The following is a 13,090-nucleotide window of genomic DNA, read 5'->3' as shown; positions in this document are numbered from 1 at the left end:
ACTTGTTTTGGTAATAAGATCAGAAAGAATCATCGCATGTTCCTTTTACAAAAGGAAAATCAAGGCATAAAAATTTATTTTAACATTTAAATATCTCCCTGGAAATAGAACTTGAGCTTCACAGAGAACCCTTTGTTTTTAAAGTTATCAATCATTAAGCAATTTCAGAGGATTATCATAGCAGAGTTGAAATAAGAGCTTAAATTCTTCTACCAAAGAACTGTATTTTCATTTGCCATATTAATCTTAGGAATTTTACTTTCTTCAATAATTTATACCATGTTTTTGCTTTTTTTCTTTAATGCTTACTACAGAAGGTATTTTTTATAGCAGATATCTAATGAATAACTCTTTAAAAAATCCAATCCATCATTTGACAAATTGATATTTTTTTATAACTTCCTATTCCCTTTAGTCATTTTGTACTTGCTTTAAATACTGAAAATCCTGTCTTACAAACCAAACTCTGGCCACGCAATCTGTCTAATCATAATGGTTCCATAATATTCCACTGCAATGTACACAGGGATAAAAAGCAGAGCCTGGAGAATCAGCCTGAGATTTGAATCCTGGCTATATCCCTCTTGGCTTTAGGGCATGTTATGTAACTTCTACACTTCAGAATTCTCATTTGAAAAATGAGAAGTATTCATTCTGGGAACTAAAGAAAGTGCATGCAGATTCCAGCACAGGTCTCCTTATGCATTACTCAGTGGAAGTGCTATTGGCATTCTGTACAGGATGATTCCTGTTGTGTGGAACATCTCACCCATGGCAGGGTCTTCACTATTCCTCTGACTCCTAGAATGTCATCTGGGTCCTCTGCCATTGTGCTCATCAGTGAGGGCTTTGTGAAATGATCATATTAAATCTTCTGTTTACGCTGCTTTTACTTCCATTCTCCTTTTAAAAATATGGTTTTTGGCTTTGGATATTCATTCTCTGAGACTTCACTGGGTTATCTCCTCAAGTTCCTAACTTCCAGAGGCTGAGAAGACCAAACACCCTACCTAATCCTCTGGAGGCATGATAGAAGCTCACCCATTGGGAGGCACTGCTTATGTATGTCTCTGCTCTTTAGACCATTCACAATCTGTGGCTTGCCTGTGCTGTATTTCTCATTCAGCATCTTGTACCCCACTCAGTGCCTGAAACATTGTTGGTGCTCAGAGATGCTAGTTGAATTGAGTGGCTCACCCCATATGAATTTTGAGCTCTACAGCCTTTAAATTCTGGCCCAGTCTTCTCTCATTTTTTCTGAGCATCTCATTTTTTCTTGGCATCTCAGAGTACACTTCCTGTATCCAGTCAACTGGCATCAAATTTCCTTTTAAGGATTGTAAAGATGAAGTAGGCTCGCATGAAGGGCCCAGGCTGGGAAACCTGTCTAAATGAGGGAGATAACAGGAGTGGGGTTGAAACGGTCCATGGAGTGCAACTGGGTCTTCTTGCACATAGGCAAGATGGGGCTATGCTACAGGAAAATGATTCTGACTTAAGGAAGTGTAAGTGGTCCTTGATCCCCTCCTGAACTCACTGCAGACCCATCTTCTAATGAGGTCCACTATAGATGTTTTTGTAGTGCTCTCTTTTTCAATCATTTGGTTCCAAATAAACCACTAGTTTTTAATGACATGTTATATCCTTTTCCTTTTCTGCATTTCAACCTGCCCTAGAATATGTAAACATGAGATATGATCTTTTGAGCTTGTTAGTCAGATCCTGCAGCAGCTCCAGAAGCTCTGACATAGTAATAAAGTGAGACAGATTTACAGTCCTGTTGATCTATGTTACTTCTGCCTATTCTCCAAACTGGCCATTCCAAATTTTCACCCTTCTACTTCCCTTGCTGCTTTTCCTGCTGCCTCCCTCACAACTCTCAGCAGATGCACTGCTTTGCACATCACAGAGAAACCTGAAACCATAAGACATGACTCCCATGATTTCTATCCCCCTTCCAAATAAAATATATCTGTTGCCATCATTCCCATTCTGGTGGAAAACAGCCTTTCCACCCAAAGTGAGGGGGGATCTTTCCACCTGGATCCTGGATCCATCCCCCCTTCTTCCTGAAGATAAGCATTCACCATTAATCCCAAACCCTTAGGGTCTTATATCCAAATGCTTATTTAATATCTGGACTTTGATGATAAACATATATTCCCAATGTACCACACTCAAAACCAAACTTTTTCCATTTGCTCAAGTTTAAAAACCTTAAGAGTCATCTTTGCCGTTTCCTTTTTCTCCCAGATTTCGCATTAGATCTTTCAGCAAATCTCAGTGGAATTTCCTTTAACTTACATTCAGAACTGCTGTTTCCAGCCTGGTCCAAGCCATCTGATTTCATTTCTCTCCTGGATTATTGCACCAGTCTTCCAAATAATCACTCTGCTTCTACTCTTGCCCTCTCACACTGTATTCTCAACAGCTGTAGTGATGGTCTTGTTAAAACATCAGATTATGACCTCTTGCTTCAAATCCTCCAAATGCATCTCATCTTCTAGCAAAGCCACCTTTCAGTGGTTGACAAGGCTCCGCATGATCTAGCACCCACTGCCTCCCGGGCCTCATCTTCTATGCTACTCCTCACTCACTGCTCTAGCATACTGGTCTCCTGGCTATTCCTTTAACATGGCAGGGAATACTTTACTTCAGGCCCAACCTTCCTAGGGTCACCTCAATATTCAGATTGATAAGATCATCATAAACCTTATGTGGCACCAGAATCCTTAGAAGATACAGGATTGGAGTCACAGCTTGCCAGCAAGGCTCACTGATCTTCCTCCTTTAGGAAATCTTCACAATTGTCCACGCTGTGGTCCACATTGCTGCCTGGAGCTAGTCTCTCCCTGAGTATCTCCTCCCCCCATACCTCAGGGACAAGGAAAAGACTGTCCTAGGCAGATCCAGGACCTACCGTGACTTACAAGCTTTGTGCCCTAAAGAAGCAAACATCTCCTGTAGCTTGATAGATAAATCTTTGAAGTATCAAGCCATACAGTTACAAGTGCTACTACAATCACAGAAGTCCAAAGAAATGGCTTCCTACTGGGCTTTTATCTCTTTCCCAGTTCAGATATAGCTCACCAGTTGGTGGTCATTTATGCCAGGAGCAATATGGCCCAGTAGCATAGTTAACTTTCTACCTTTGCCAGGTCTCTGGGAAACAGCTAGAAAGCTGAGAAAGTCAAAAAAGTCAAATTCTGCAGAAGGTGAAGTGTTCAGTTAACCCTTTGTTATGTGCCCCTTATTCCTGCTGTTCTTTCTGCTTGGAAGTCTCCCTCCAGGACATCTGCATGGCCTGCTCCTGCACCTCCTTCTCTTCTTCATACAAAATTCACAACTCCTAACTCTTGTGCTGGCTGGCACCTTCTACTGTGAATGCTTTATTTTTCCCATTGCCCTGTTCACCTTCTTAAGATATTACAGTAGTTCCCTTTAATTCATGATTTCTCTCTCTGTTCTAGTGGTTTCTCATGGTCAATTGTGGTCTGAAAAAATTAAATGGAAAATTCCAGAAACAAGCGATTCAGAAGTTATAAAGTGCATGCTCTTCTGAGCAGTATGATGTTAGTCACTTAGTAACTGCCTTGGTTATCAGACTGACTGTTGCCATGTCTTAGTGCTTGAGTTCAAGGTACCCTGGTTTTAATAACCACCTTAGAGTACAGGGGTAGTGAAGCTGGCAATACAGACCTGTCAACAAGGAGTTGTAAAGGGCTTCTTTTAGTGAAAAGGTGAAAGTTCTCAATTTAGTAAGAAAAGGAAAAAAAAGTATATGCTGAAGTTGCTGAGATCTATAGTAAGAATGAATAGAGAAAAACAGGATTTGGTACTATCCCCACTTTCTGGGGGATCCACCCACTGGGGGATCTCCAGGGGACAATATACATATAATTTACTAATTGATTTTGCTTAATTTACTTGTTATTTTCCCCACAAAATTTAAGTTCCATAAGGCTGAGATTTTTACCTTTAATTTTTTCATCCTTCACTGATAATTCTTGGTAGAACCATGTCAGGCACACAGTAAGTTCTTTTAACAACATTTTGTTAAAATTATGAATTAATTTCTGCTCTTTCTCTCTTTTAGACTTTAGCTTCTCATCCTTTCTTGGGCAGGTGAGGAGGGGGCAAAAAGATTTTGTTGATCAAATAAAAGGTAATGTAGTGTTAGGTTAAGAATAAGGACTTGGGCTGGGGATACAGCTCAGTCGGTAGAGTGCTTGCCTTGTATGCACGAGGCCCTGGGTTCCATCCCCAGCACGGAAAAAAAAAAAAAAAAAAAAAGGAACAGGGATCCGAATAATGGCCTGGTATGAATAAGGGCTTTGTCACCCACTTTGGGAGGTTTCCCTAACCTCTGTGCTGCAGGTGTCCCATTCATAAATGGGGATAATAACAGCATCTATATTCTATAGTAGCCATGAGGAAGAAATGAGTTAAAGTATGTGTAAAGTGTCCAGAAGAGTGACCAACACACAGGAAGCACTGTGTGATGAATCAACTTTAAAAAGACTTTTATTTCCATGCTGCATCACTCTAGCTTTCTTTCTGCCTATCTCCTCCTGAGCTGATCTTCTAGCTCGTCTTGCAGCCCAGCTGTCCCTGGCCTCTAACTTCCATCTATCTTTCCAACAATCCAAACCAAGACTTCTAAGGAACCAGGTGTTGCTTTTCTTTCTGTAACTGCCTGTTATCACCTTTCTTTGGCTTCTGACACTCCTCCCTCCTGGTTTCCATTTGTCCTTACAGTTGCTCTCAGTCTCCCTCGGAGTCTCCCCTTCCGCCCCTATGTACTCTTCAGTGTTGTTCCTGACATAGTCTTGCTCACCCCCTCTCCTGGGTGATCCCATTCACAGGCATGGTGCTGACTCTCATATAAATGACACCCAATCTGTGCCAGTTCTACTGAGTTTCCCAAAGATGTTGTGTTCTTTCTCACATCCACGACTTAAGAGCTTTCTCTCCTCTTCCTGGCACCTTCTCCCACGCCCAGCTCCCACTGCCTGACTAGTTCTAGCTGGTTTTCCAAGTTTTAATGCAACTATTACCTCTTCTCTTTTCTCAAGCTAAGCCCAGTGCCCCTCCTGTGTCCTCCCTACCTGCCATGGAGACTCCTGTATCATAGTGCAACACAACTTCTTTTAATTGCTACTGTATTTAGTTCTTCCCCAGAAATAAACTACTTACAGATATCCATCTGCTCAAAGTATGGTGCTAGGCACACAGTGGGTATGCAAAATATATCTGGATTTAACATATGAATAGTAGCATCTGTGTAGAATACATTTTGTTGGGTTAAAGTTTAATTCAGAACTGAACACTGGGGAAAATAAAGATAACTCATCAAAACAGTAGTTCTTTCAGAAAATCTTATCAAGCTTTTATAAGTAAAGAAATACAAAAAGTTCCATTTTGGCAATGTAAATGGCACTATGGAAATACATAATACAGTCTGCTGTAAAGTCAACTTTGAAAGGTAGGCACCCTCTTTGGTGTTGGCGACCTTGACAGCGACTTGACAATAGTCGACTGCAGTTGGGATCACTGAAATCTCACAAGTACCATATTTACCTTATTAGAAAAAGTTTAGTAAATATGTGTTTCAGGCTCTCTGCCATGATTACAAATGCCATATACAAATAGAGAAGAACTACTAATATTTACACGGTTAAAAATCACACAGCCAGCTCTTTTTAAGAAGCTTCAATGACTTGACATTTAAGAAGCTTCAATGACTTGACATTTTGCTCCGGCCCCATTTCTCCATGGGTCTGGCACCTACCTGTAAAGTACATCCAAATACACCGATCATCAGCATGGCCACAGAGAGGTAATCGGTAAATACATCCCACCATGGCTTCAGCACCCGGAAGGCAGGCTGCTGCTCAGAGAACTGCCGGAATTCTGTCACTGGAATCATGTTTCTGAGAAAGGAGAGACTGCTGGTGAATTAACTTATCTTCAAGCACAACGTAATACTAGTGACCCTTTTACTCGCATTTGAAATGTTGCTTCAGTCCATTAGATACCCAGGTCTGCATGAGCCCAGGAGCTGTCAGGCCACTAGGGTCTCAAAGAGCCACTGAGTAAAACTACCATTTGAGGAAATGAGGAGAGTCACATGGCAAAGGCAAGGACCTTTACTGAATTACTGTCTAGAAGTTAGGCTCACTTGTGCTCCAGTCGGCAGAGGGAACATGGCTAAATCCCAATTATTTCTTGAACCTCTACTTCCCTCAAATAGAATATGAAGATGCCAATAGGAACAGAGCTCACCCTTTGAAATGCTTTTTTTATCTTACCTTCCTGAGTTATTGCTTTAAACTATTTTTAAAGTATCATTTCAGCATTCTTTTGTGTTAATTCTTTCTGAGTCCTACTTGTAAAGCATTTTACTTGTTCCATGAGGAGGAAAAACGATTTTGCCATGAGGTTATTATCTTTTAAGAGGAGAGATCATAATGGTGGTGTTGGTGGGTTGTGGAGGACCGCATTGTCTCTTCCTGCCCCCATTTTCTCTGTGTTTTTGTTTTTGTTTTGTTTTAATACTAGGGATTGAACCCAGGGGCACTTTACCAATAAGCCACATCCCCAGCCCTTTTTATTAAAAATATATATATTTTAAAATTTTGAGACCAGGTCCCACTAAATTCCTAAGGGCTTTGCTAAGTTGCTAAGGCTGGCTTTGGACTTGTGATCCTCCTTCCTTAGTCTCCTGATTCACAGGGATTATTGGCATGCGCCACCACACCTGGGTGTGCTTTTCTTTTGTCTTGGTTTCTGTTCTCTATTTCTTGTACTTTTCATATGCCACTGACAACCTCCCACTTATCCTGATTTTTTTTCCTCTGAAAAATCAGTTCATCCTGGAAACATGCTATAGTTTGGATCAGTGTCTCCCAAAGTTTCCTATGTTCAAGGCTTAGTTATGGGCCTGTGGTGCTTTTGGGAGTTGGTGGAACGATTAAGATGTGAGGTCTAATAGAAGGTTTTATGCCACTGGGGGCAATGCCCTTAAAGGGGCTGTTGGGATGCCAGCTTTTTCCCCTCTTCCCTTTGCTTCCTGGCTTCCATAGGGAGAGCAGCTTGCTCTGCCATGTTTCCTACCATGATGTATGTACTACTTTGCTTTAGAAACTCAAAAGTAACACATCTACCAACCATGGACTGAAACCTTTAAAAATGTGAATGAAAATAAACCTTTCCTGTTTAAAAGTTGATTTATCTCAGGTAATTGTTAGAGTGACAGGAAGCAGACTAACACAAAATTCCTATTTGTGTCTAAATGACAGAAGCTAAGTAAATGGGGTGCACACAGGGCTCTGCACAAAGGGAAAGAGGCACATCCTTTTTTTGGTCTGCATTCTCCTTTCTAACATCTCATTCTCGCTGCCTGTACTGTGACCCAGGACTTGGGGTTAATCATTCTGCTACTGTGAGAAGTAGTATTCTTTCTTTATCTTATGGCAAGGAATAAGGAGGGCCAATGAGGACCAGAATGAAAAATTCTCTCTTCTACCTTCTTTAGATCCAATAATCTAGCTCTCTACATTTGTCCTTACTGCTTAATCCTAACAAAGAAGGCAGAGAAAAGGCTACATTTACTGCTCTGTCTCCTAAATCTTGTTTGTTTCATGAATTTTTCTTCCCTAACACTGAATTAAGGACTATACAATAAACATTCTGGATAAAAGTCAAGCTTTTCCTCTGAATTAATTGGTTGCTATAGCTTTGAAAAATATTATGTTATTCCTTCTGTCTTGTTGCCTTATGACTATTCTTAAACAATATTTTGCTTTCCTTTTGTATCTGTACTTTTACAATGTTGAAAATTCCAGTTGCCTGGTGATGCTTTCACCTACAGCCTATCTACCTGACATTTGTGCAGCACTTGAAATGATTTCCTCATGGGCTGCAAACTTCTTGAGAATAGAACTGATACACTGTGTGTATCACTGTGTGTGTGTGATTATATATATATATATTTTTTTTTTTTTAATTGTAGATGGACACAATACCTTTATTTTATTCATTTTTTTTTTTTTAACATGGTGCTGAGGATTGAACCCAGTGCCTCATACATGCTAGGAAAGCGCTCTACCACTGAGCCACATAACAGACATTGCAGGCAAACCACACTGGCTAAAGTAATTACTTCACATAGTCATAGTGTCATTAAATTTCAGACTAGCTCACACTTTGATTTTCCTGACACATTGGTCTCTTTTATCAATGAATCAGGACACTGACCCAATATGATCCAGTCTGTTGTGATAATCAGATAGGTACTAATTCATCTTAACTTCCAAGTGCTGCTTCAAGAGCTACTGTCTTATTTCACTTTGAATTCCATAGTGTCTGAAAACAAGATGCCCTGAAAAACTATTTGTTGACTAAATGATGAATTTACATGACCATTCAGGAAGCAATGCTTATCAACTCATATTCAGGGTGATCCTAATTAGCTGAAGTGAAAGTAACAATTAGCAAACTACCTGTTCCATAATCTATTATTCTTTGACGTATTTTGTTGTTGTCTCTTTGGTGATAAATGCCTTTAGACCTTGGAGGAAATTAAGATTATTCATTGAAGCAGGGGGCAGTTTTAGGAAGAAAGTGCACCAATAGAGCAGTGGTTCTCAAACATTTTGGCCTTAGGACTCCTTCATGCTCTAAAACATAATGAGAGCCCCAAAGTGTTAATATTGGTTATTATAAATAAATATTGTTATGGTCTGGATCTGGAGTGTCCCCCTAAAGCTCATGTGTTAGACAATGTGGCAATGTTCAGAGGAGGGATGATAGGATCATAAAGACTCTTACCTCATCAGTGGATTAATCCATTTGATGAATTAACAATTTGAATGGACTTATTGGGAGGTGGTGAAAACTACAGGCATGTGGGGTATAAATGGAAGGAGTGGTTCACTGGGGACCTGGCCTTGAGGACTGTCCCCTGGTCCCTTCCTTCCTCTCTCTCTCTCTCTCTGTGCTTCCCCATTGCCATAAGCAGAGGAGCTTTCCTCTGTCACATCCATCCACCATGCTGTTTCTCCCTTAGGGTCAGATAACTATGGATGGATGCTTCTGAAACTATGAGCTAACATAAATCTTTCCTCCTCTTAAGATGTCCTTGTTAGGTATTCTGGTCACAATGACAAACTGACTGACTGACTGACTAACACAAATATTTACCATGTTAGAAATTAAAACTAAGAAATTTAAAACATACACATTCATTCATTATAAAAAATAAAATCAATCCAGGTTAATACATACTATCATTAAAAATGACTATAGGGCTGAGATTGTGGCTCAATGGTAGAACACTTGCCTAGTATGTGTGAGGCACTGGGTTCGATTCTCAGTACCACATATAAGTAAGTAAATAAAATAAAGGTCTATCAAAGTCTAAAAAACTATTTTTTAAAAAATGACCATATTTTCCAAAACACAAAAATTAGAATAATGGCATTATTTTACCCCTTTCAAATCTCTTTAATATTGGCTTATTATAGAAGACAGATGGATTCCCAGATCTGTTTCTGCATTCAATCTATTGTGATATGTTGTTTGGGTTGAAATGCATGAGTAAAATACAGCCCACACATATATGGTTAGAAATGTGAGGAATAGCTCAATAGCTTTTTCATGTTTTTGTGGAAATTCATTTTTGAGACTACACTGAAACTTGACTTGGTTAGTTGCAACATGGAATCTGGAAACCATATCAATTAACTTTTCAAATTCCATATTAAATCCCCTTAAACTTTGAATCAATCTTTTTACCATGCATGGTTCTGTAACAGCACGCATTAGTAATCTGGAAAATAATGGATCACTCAGTTCTACAATCTTCCAAATGGTGACACATTTCATTACACAATATTAAAAAATCATAGTGATTAATATCAACCACTGCTATCATCAGAAGAATTTTTAAGTATTGGGTAACTGACAAGTTCATGGTGCATACAAGTTCTCCAAAATTCTAATTATTGCTTAAGAATATGAATTCCACTACTATCAAGTATTTGTTGCTCTCCTCTAAGTCTCAGGTTCACTTCATTCATTTTGGGAATATAATATGCCACATACCCAATACTAATCAGTTGTCTTGTTCAAATGAAAGCAGTGTGGTAAAGCAGCTAATTCAGCTTTCCACTCGACTATCACACAGGGCTTTCTCTTGAGGCACCAGTCTAGTGTGGAAGGTCGCTGTAGTGCTCGGTGTTTTTCCCATTTCATCACCTAGTGTACTGATGTAACATGGAGTCAAGGGTTAACAGTTACTAAAGGAATAACTTTTACTGCTTCAAGAGGGACATTAAGAGAATTTGGCTTTAAAAAAATTATAAGTGTACCCATGAAGAATATATCCCCTTCAGCATAATCTGGTGTCTCTATCTTGATTCACACAAAGGCACCTTGCCTACTATTGGTTTTGCACCATTGATGACATCTTAGCATTATATTTTGACCTGTGAGGTCCCTTTAAAAGGTCTGGGCTAGCACTTTGAGAATCATAGAGGCTGAGGTTCACTGTTCCTTTCTCTACATCTGGTTTTCCTTGAAAAAGTTAAGACCTAGGCACCCACAACAGAAGAGGTTCCTTGAGTCCCTGGCTGAGGTGCCTCATAGGCATCATGATTTTAGTATGGGAAATAGAGACAAACTAAGGAATCAAAGTAACTGAAGTATTCTCTGTTGCTTCTTAATATCAGCACAGCCTAGCTAAAATGGTTACATGACTGGTTAAAGAAAAAGCTAGTCAAGATGATATAGTTTTTTAGTGTTGGAACTAAATTTTTATTGATTATACTTAAACTCTTTTGGGTATGTATATATAGGTGCAGATACATGTTCACATATATGTACATATTACTACATATAAATACATGAATAAACTTATAATACACACATGAACTTTGTTGCTTTAAAGTATGACAAAACTCTAAGCTGATATCCAGCATAGCATTAATCCTTAACATTTTTGACACAAAAGGAAGAGTTGAATAAAAATCCTCCAACTAACAGAGGTGGATGGACTTTACGCTTGGTTAACTGAAAAATTTCTTTGTATTTTTCTTTCACAGTTTTAGGTACCTCTGAAAAATCATGCTCTGCAGAGACAACTACAATTGATTTCTCTTTCATTGTCACTGTTGTTTCCAAGTTCTTTGTGACATTTTTAAGAGTTAGCATTACAAACTAAAGGAGCCACTCCTGAATAAACTGCTAGGTTTAAATAGTTAAGGGGCAAATTCAATGCAATTCCAATTAAAATCCCAATGACGTACCTCATAGAAATAGAGCAAGCAATCATGAAATTCATTTGGAAAAATAAGAGACCCAGAATAGCTAAAGCAATCCTTAGCAGGAAGAATGAAGCTGGGGGTATCACAATACCAGAACTCCAACTATACTACTGAGCAATAGTAACAAAAATGGCATGGTATTGACACCAAAATAGACAGGTAGATCAATGGCACAGAATAGAGGACATGAACACAAACCCAAATAAATACAATTTTCTCATGGAGACAAAGGTGCCAAAAACATGCAATGGAGAAAAGACAGCCTATTCAACAAATGGTGCTGGGAAAACTGGAAATCCATATGCAGCAGAGTTAAACTAAACCCCTATCTCTCACCTTGCACAAAACTCAACTCAAAATGGATCAAGGACCTTGGAATCAGACCAGAGACGCTGCACCTTATAGAAGAAAAAGTAGGTCCAAATCTTCAATATTTTGGCTTAGGATCAGACTTCCTCAACATGACTCCCAAAGCACAAGAAATAAAAGCAGGAGTCAACAACTGGGACAGATTCAAACTAAAAAGCTTTTTCTCAGCAAAGGAAACTGTCAGCAATGTGAAGAGAGAGCCTACAGAGTGGGAGAAAATCTTTGTCACACATACTTCAGATAGAGCACTAATTTCCAGAATCTATAAAGAACTCGAAAAATTTTACACCAAGAATACAAATAACCCAATCAACAAATGGGCTAAGGAAATGAACAAACACTTCACAGAAGAAGATCTACAAGCAATCAACAAACATATGAAAAAATGTTCAACATCTCTAGTAATAAGAGAAATGCAAATCAAAACTACCCTAAGATTCTATCTCACCCCAATTACAATAGTGATTATCAAGAATACAAGCAACAATAGGTGTTGGTAAGGATGTGGGGAAAAAGGTACACTCATACATTGCTGGTGGGGCTGCAAATTAGTGTAGCCACTCTGAAAAGCAGTGTGGAGATTCCTTAGAAAACTTGGAATGGAACCACCATTTGACCCAGCTATCTCACTCCTTGGCCTATACCCAAAGGACTTAAAATCAGCATACTACAGTGATGCAGCCACATCAATGTTCATAGCTGCTCAATTCACAATAGCCAGATTGTGGAACCAACCTAGATGTCCTTCAATTGATGAATGGATAAAGAAACTGTGGTATATATACACAATGGAATATTACTCAGTCATAAAGAAGAATAAAATATGGCATTTGCAGGCAAATGGATGAAATTGGAGAATATCATGCTAAGTGAGATAAGCCAATCCCCAAAAAAACCAAAGGATGAGTGATCTCTCTGATAAGCGGATGATGATACATAATGGGGGGTGGGAGGGAGGCAAGATTGGAGGAAGGATGGATTGTATAGAGGAAAGAGGGGTGGGATGGGTGGGGGGAAGGGAAAAGATTGAGACAAACATCATTACCCTATGTACATGTATGATCACATAAATGGTATGACTCTACTTCACGTACAACCAGAGAAGTAAGTTTTACCCCATCTGTTTACAATGAATCAAAATAAATAAATTAAAAAAAAAAGAAATGATAAATGATTGAAGAGATAGATGTGTTGAATCTGATCTAACCATTACACAATGTGTACATGTATTGAAACATCACTTGGGACCCCATTAATATGTATAATTTTTATATTATATATATATCAGTTAATAAATAAAATTTGAAAAATAAAGATAGGAGGCTAAAGATCAATCAGCATAATTTTATTACTGTTTAAACACTTTTCTATTTTAGAAATGTTAATAATTATCC

The 13,090-nt window shown here is 38.8% G+C and overlaps 1 protein-coding gene across 1 annotated transcript in view; it reads right to left on the bottom strand.

Moving 5' to 3' along the window:
• LRRC8C (leucine rich repeat containing 8 VRAC subunit C) overlaps positions 1-13,090 on the bottom strand; it is a 102,124-nt gene that overhangs the window by 25,808 nt on the left and 63,226 nt on the right. Inside the window, exon 3 of the mRNA XM_079151136.1 lies at positions 5,792-5,933. Coding sequence (XP_079007262.1) covers positions 5,792-5,929 — 138 coding nt within the window. The 5' untranslated portion in view covers positions 5,930-5,933. The remainder of the gene's footprint in view (positions 1-5,791; positions 5,934-13,090) is intronic.

Source organism: Sciurus vulgaris, assembly GCF_902686455.1.
Source record: "Sciurus vulgaris genome assembly, chromosome: 1".
Lineage (NCBI taxonomy): Eukaryota > Metazoa > Chordata > Mammalia > Rodentia > Sciuridae > Sciurus > Sciurus vulgaris.
Note: the sequence above shows the minus strand (reverse complement) of the source record. Positions and strands in the feature narration are given on the sequence as shown.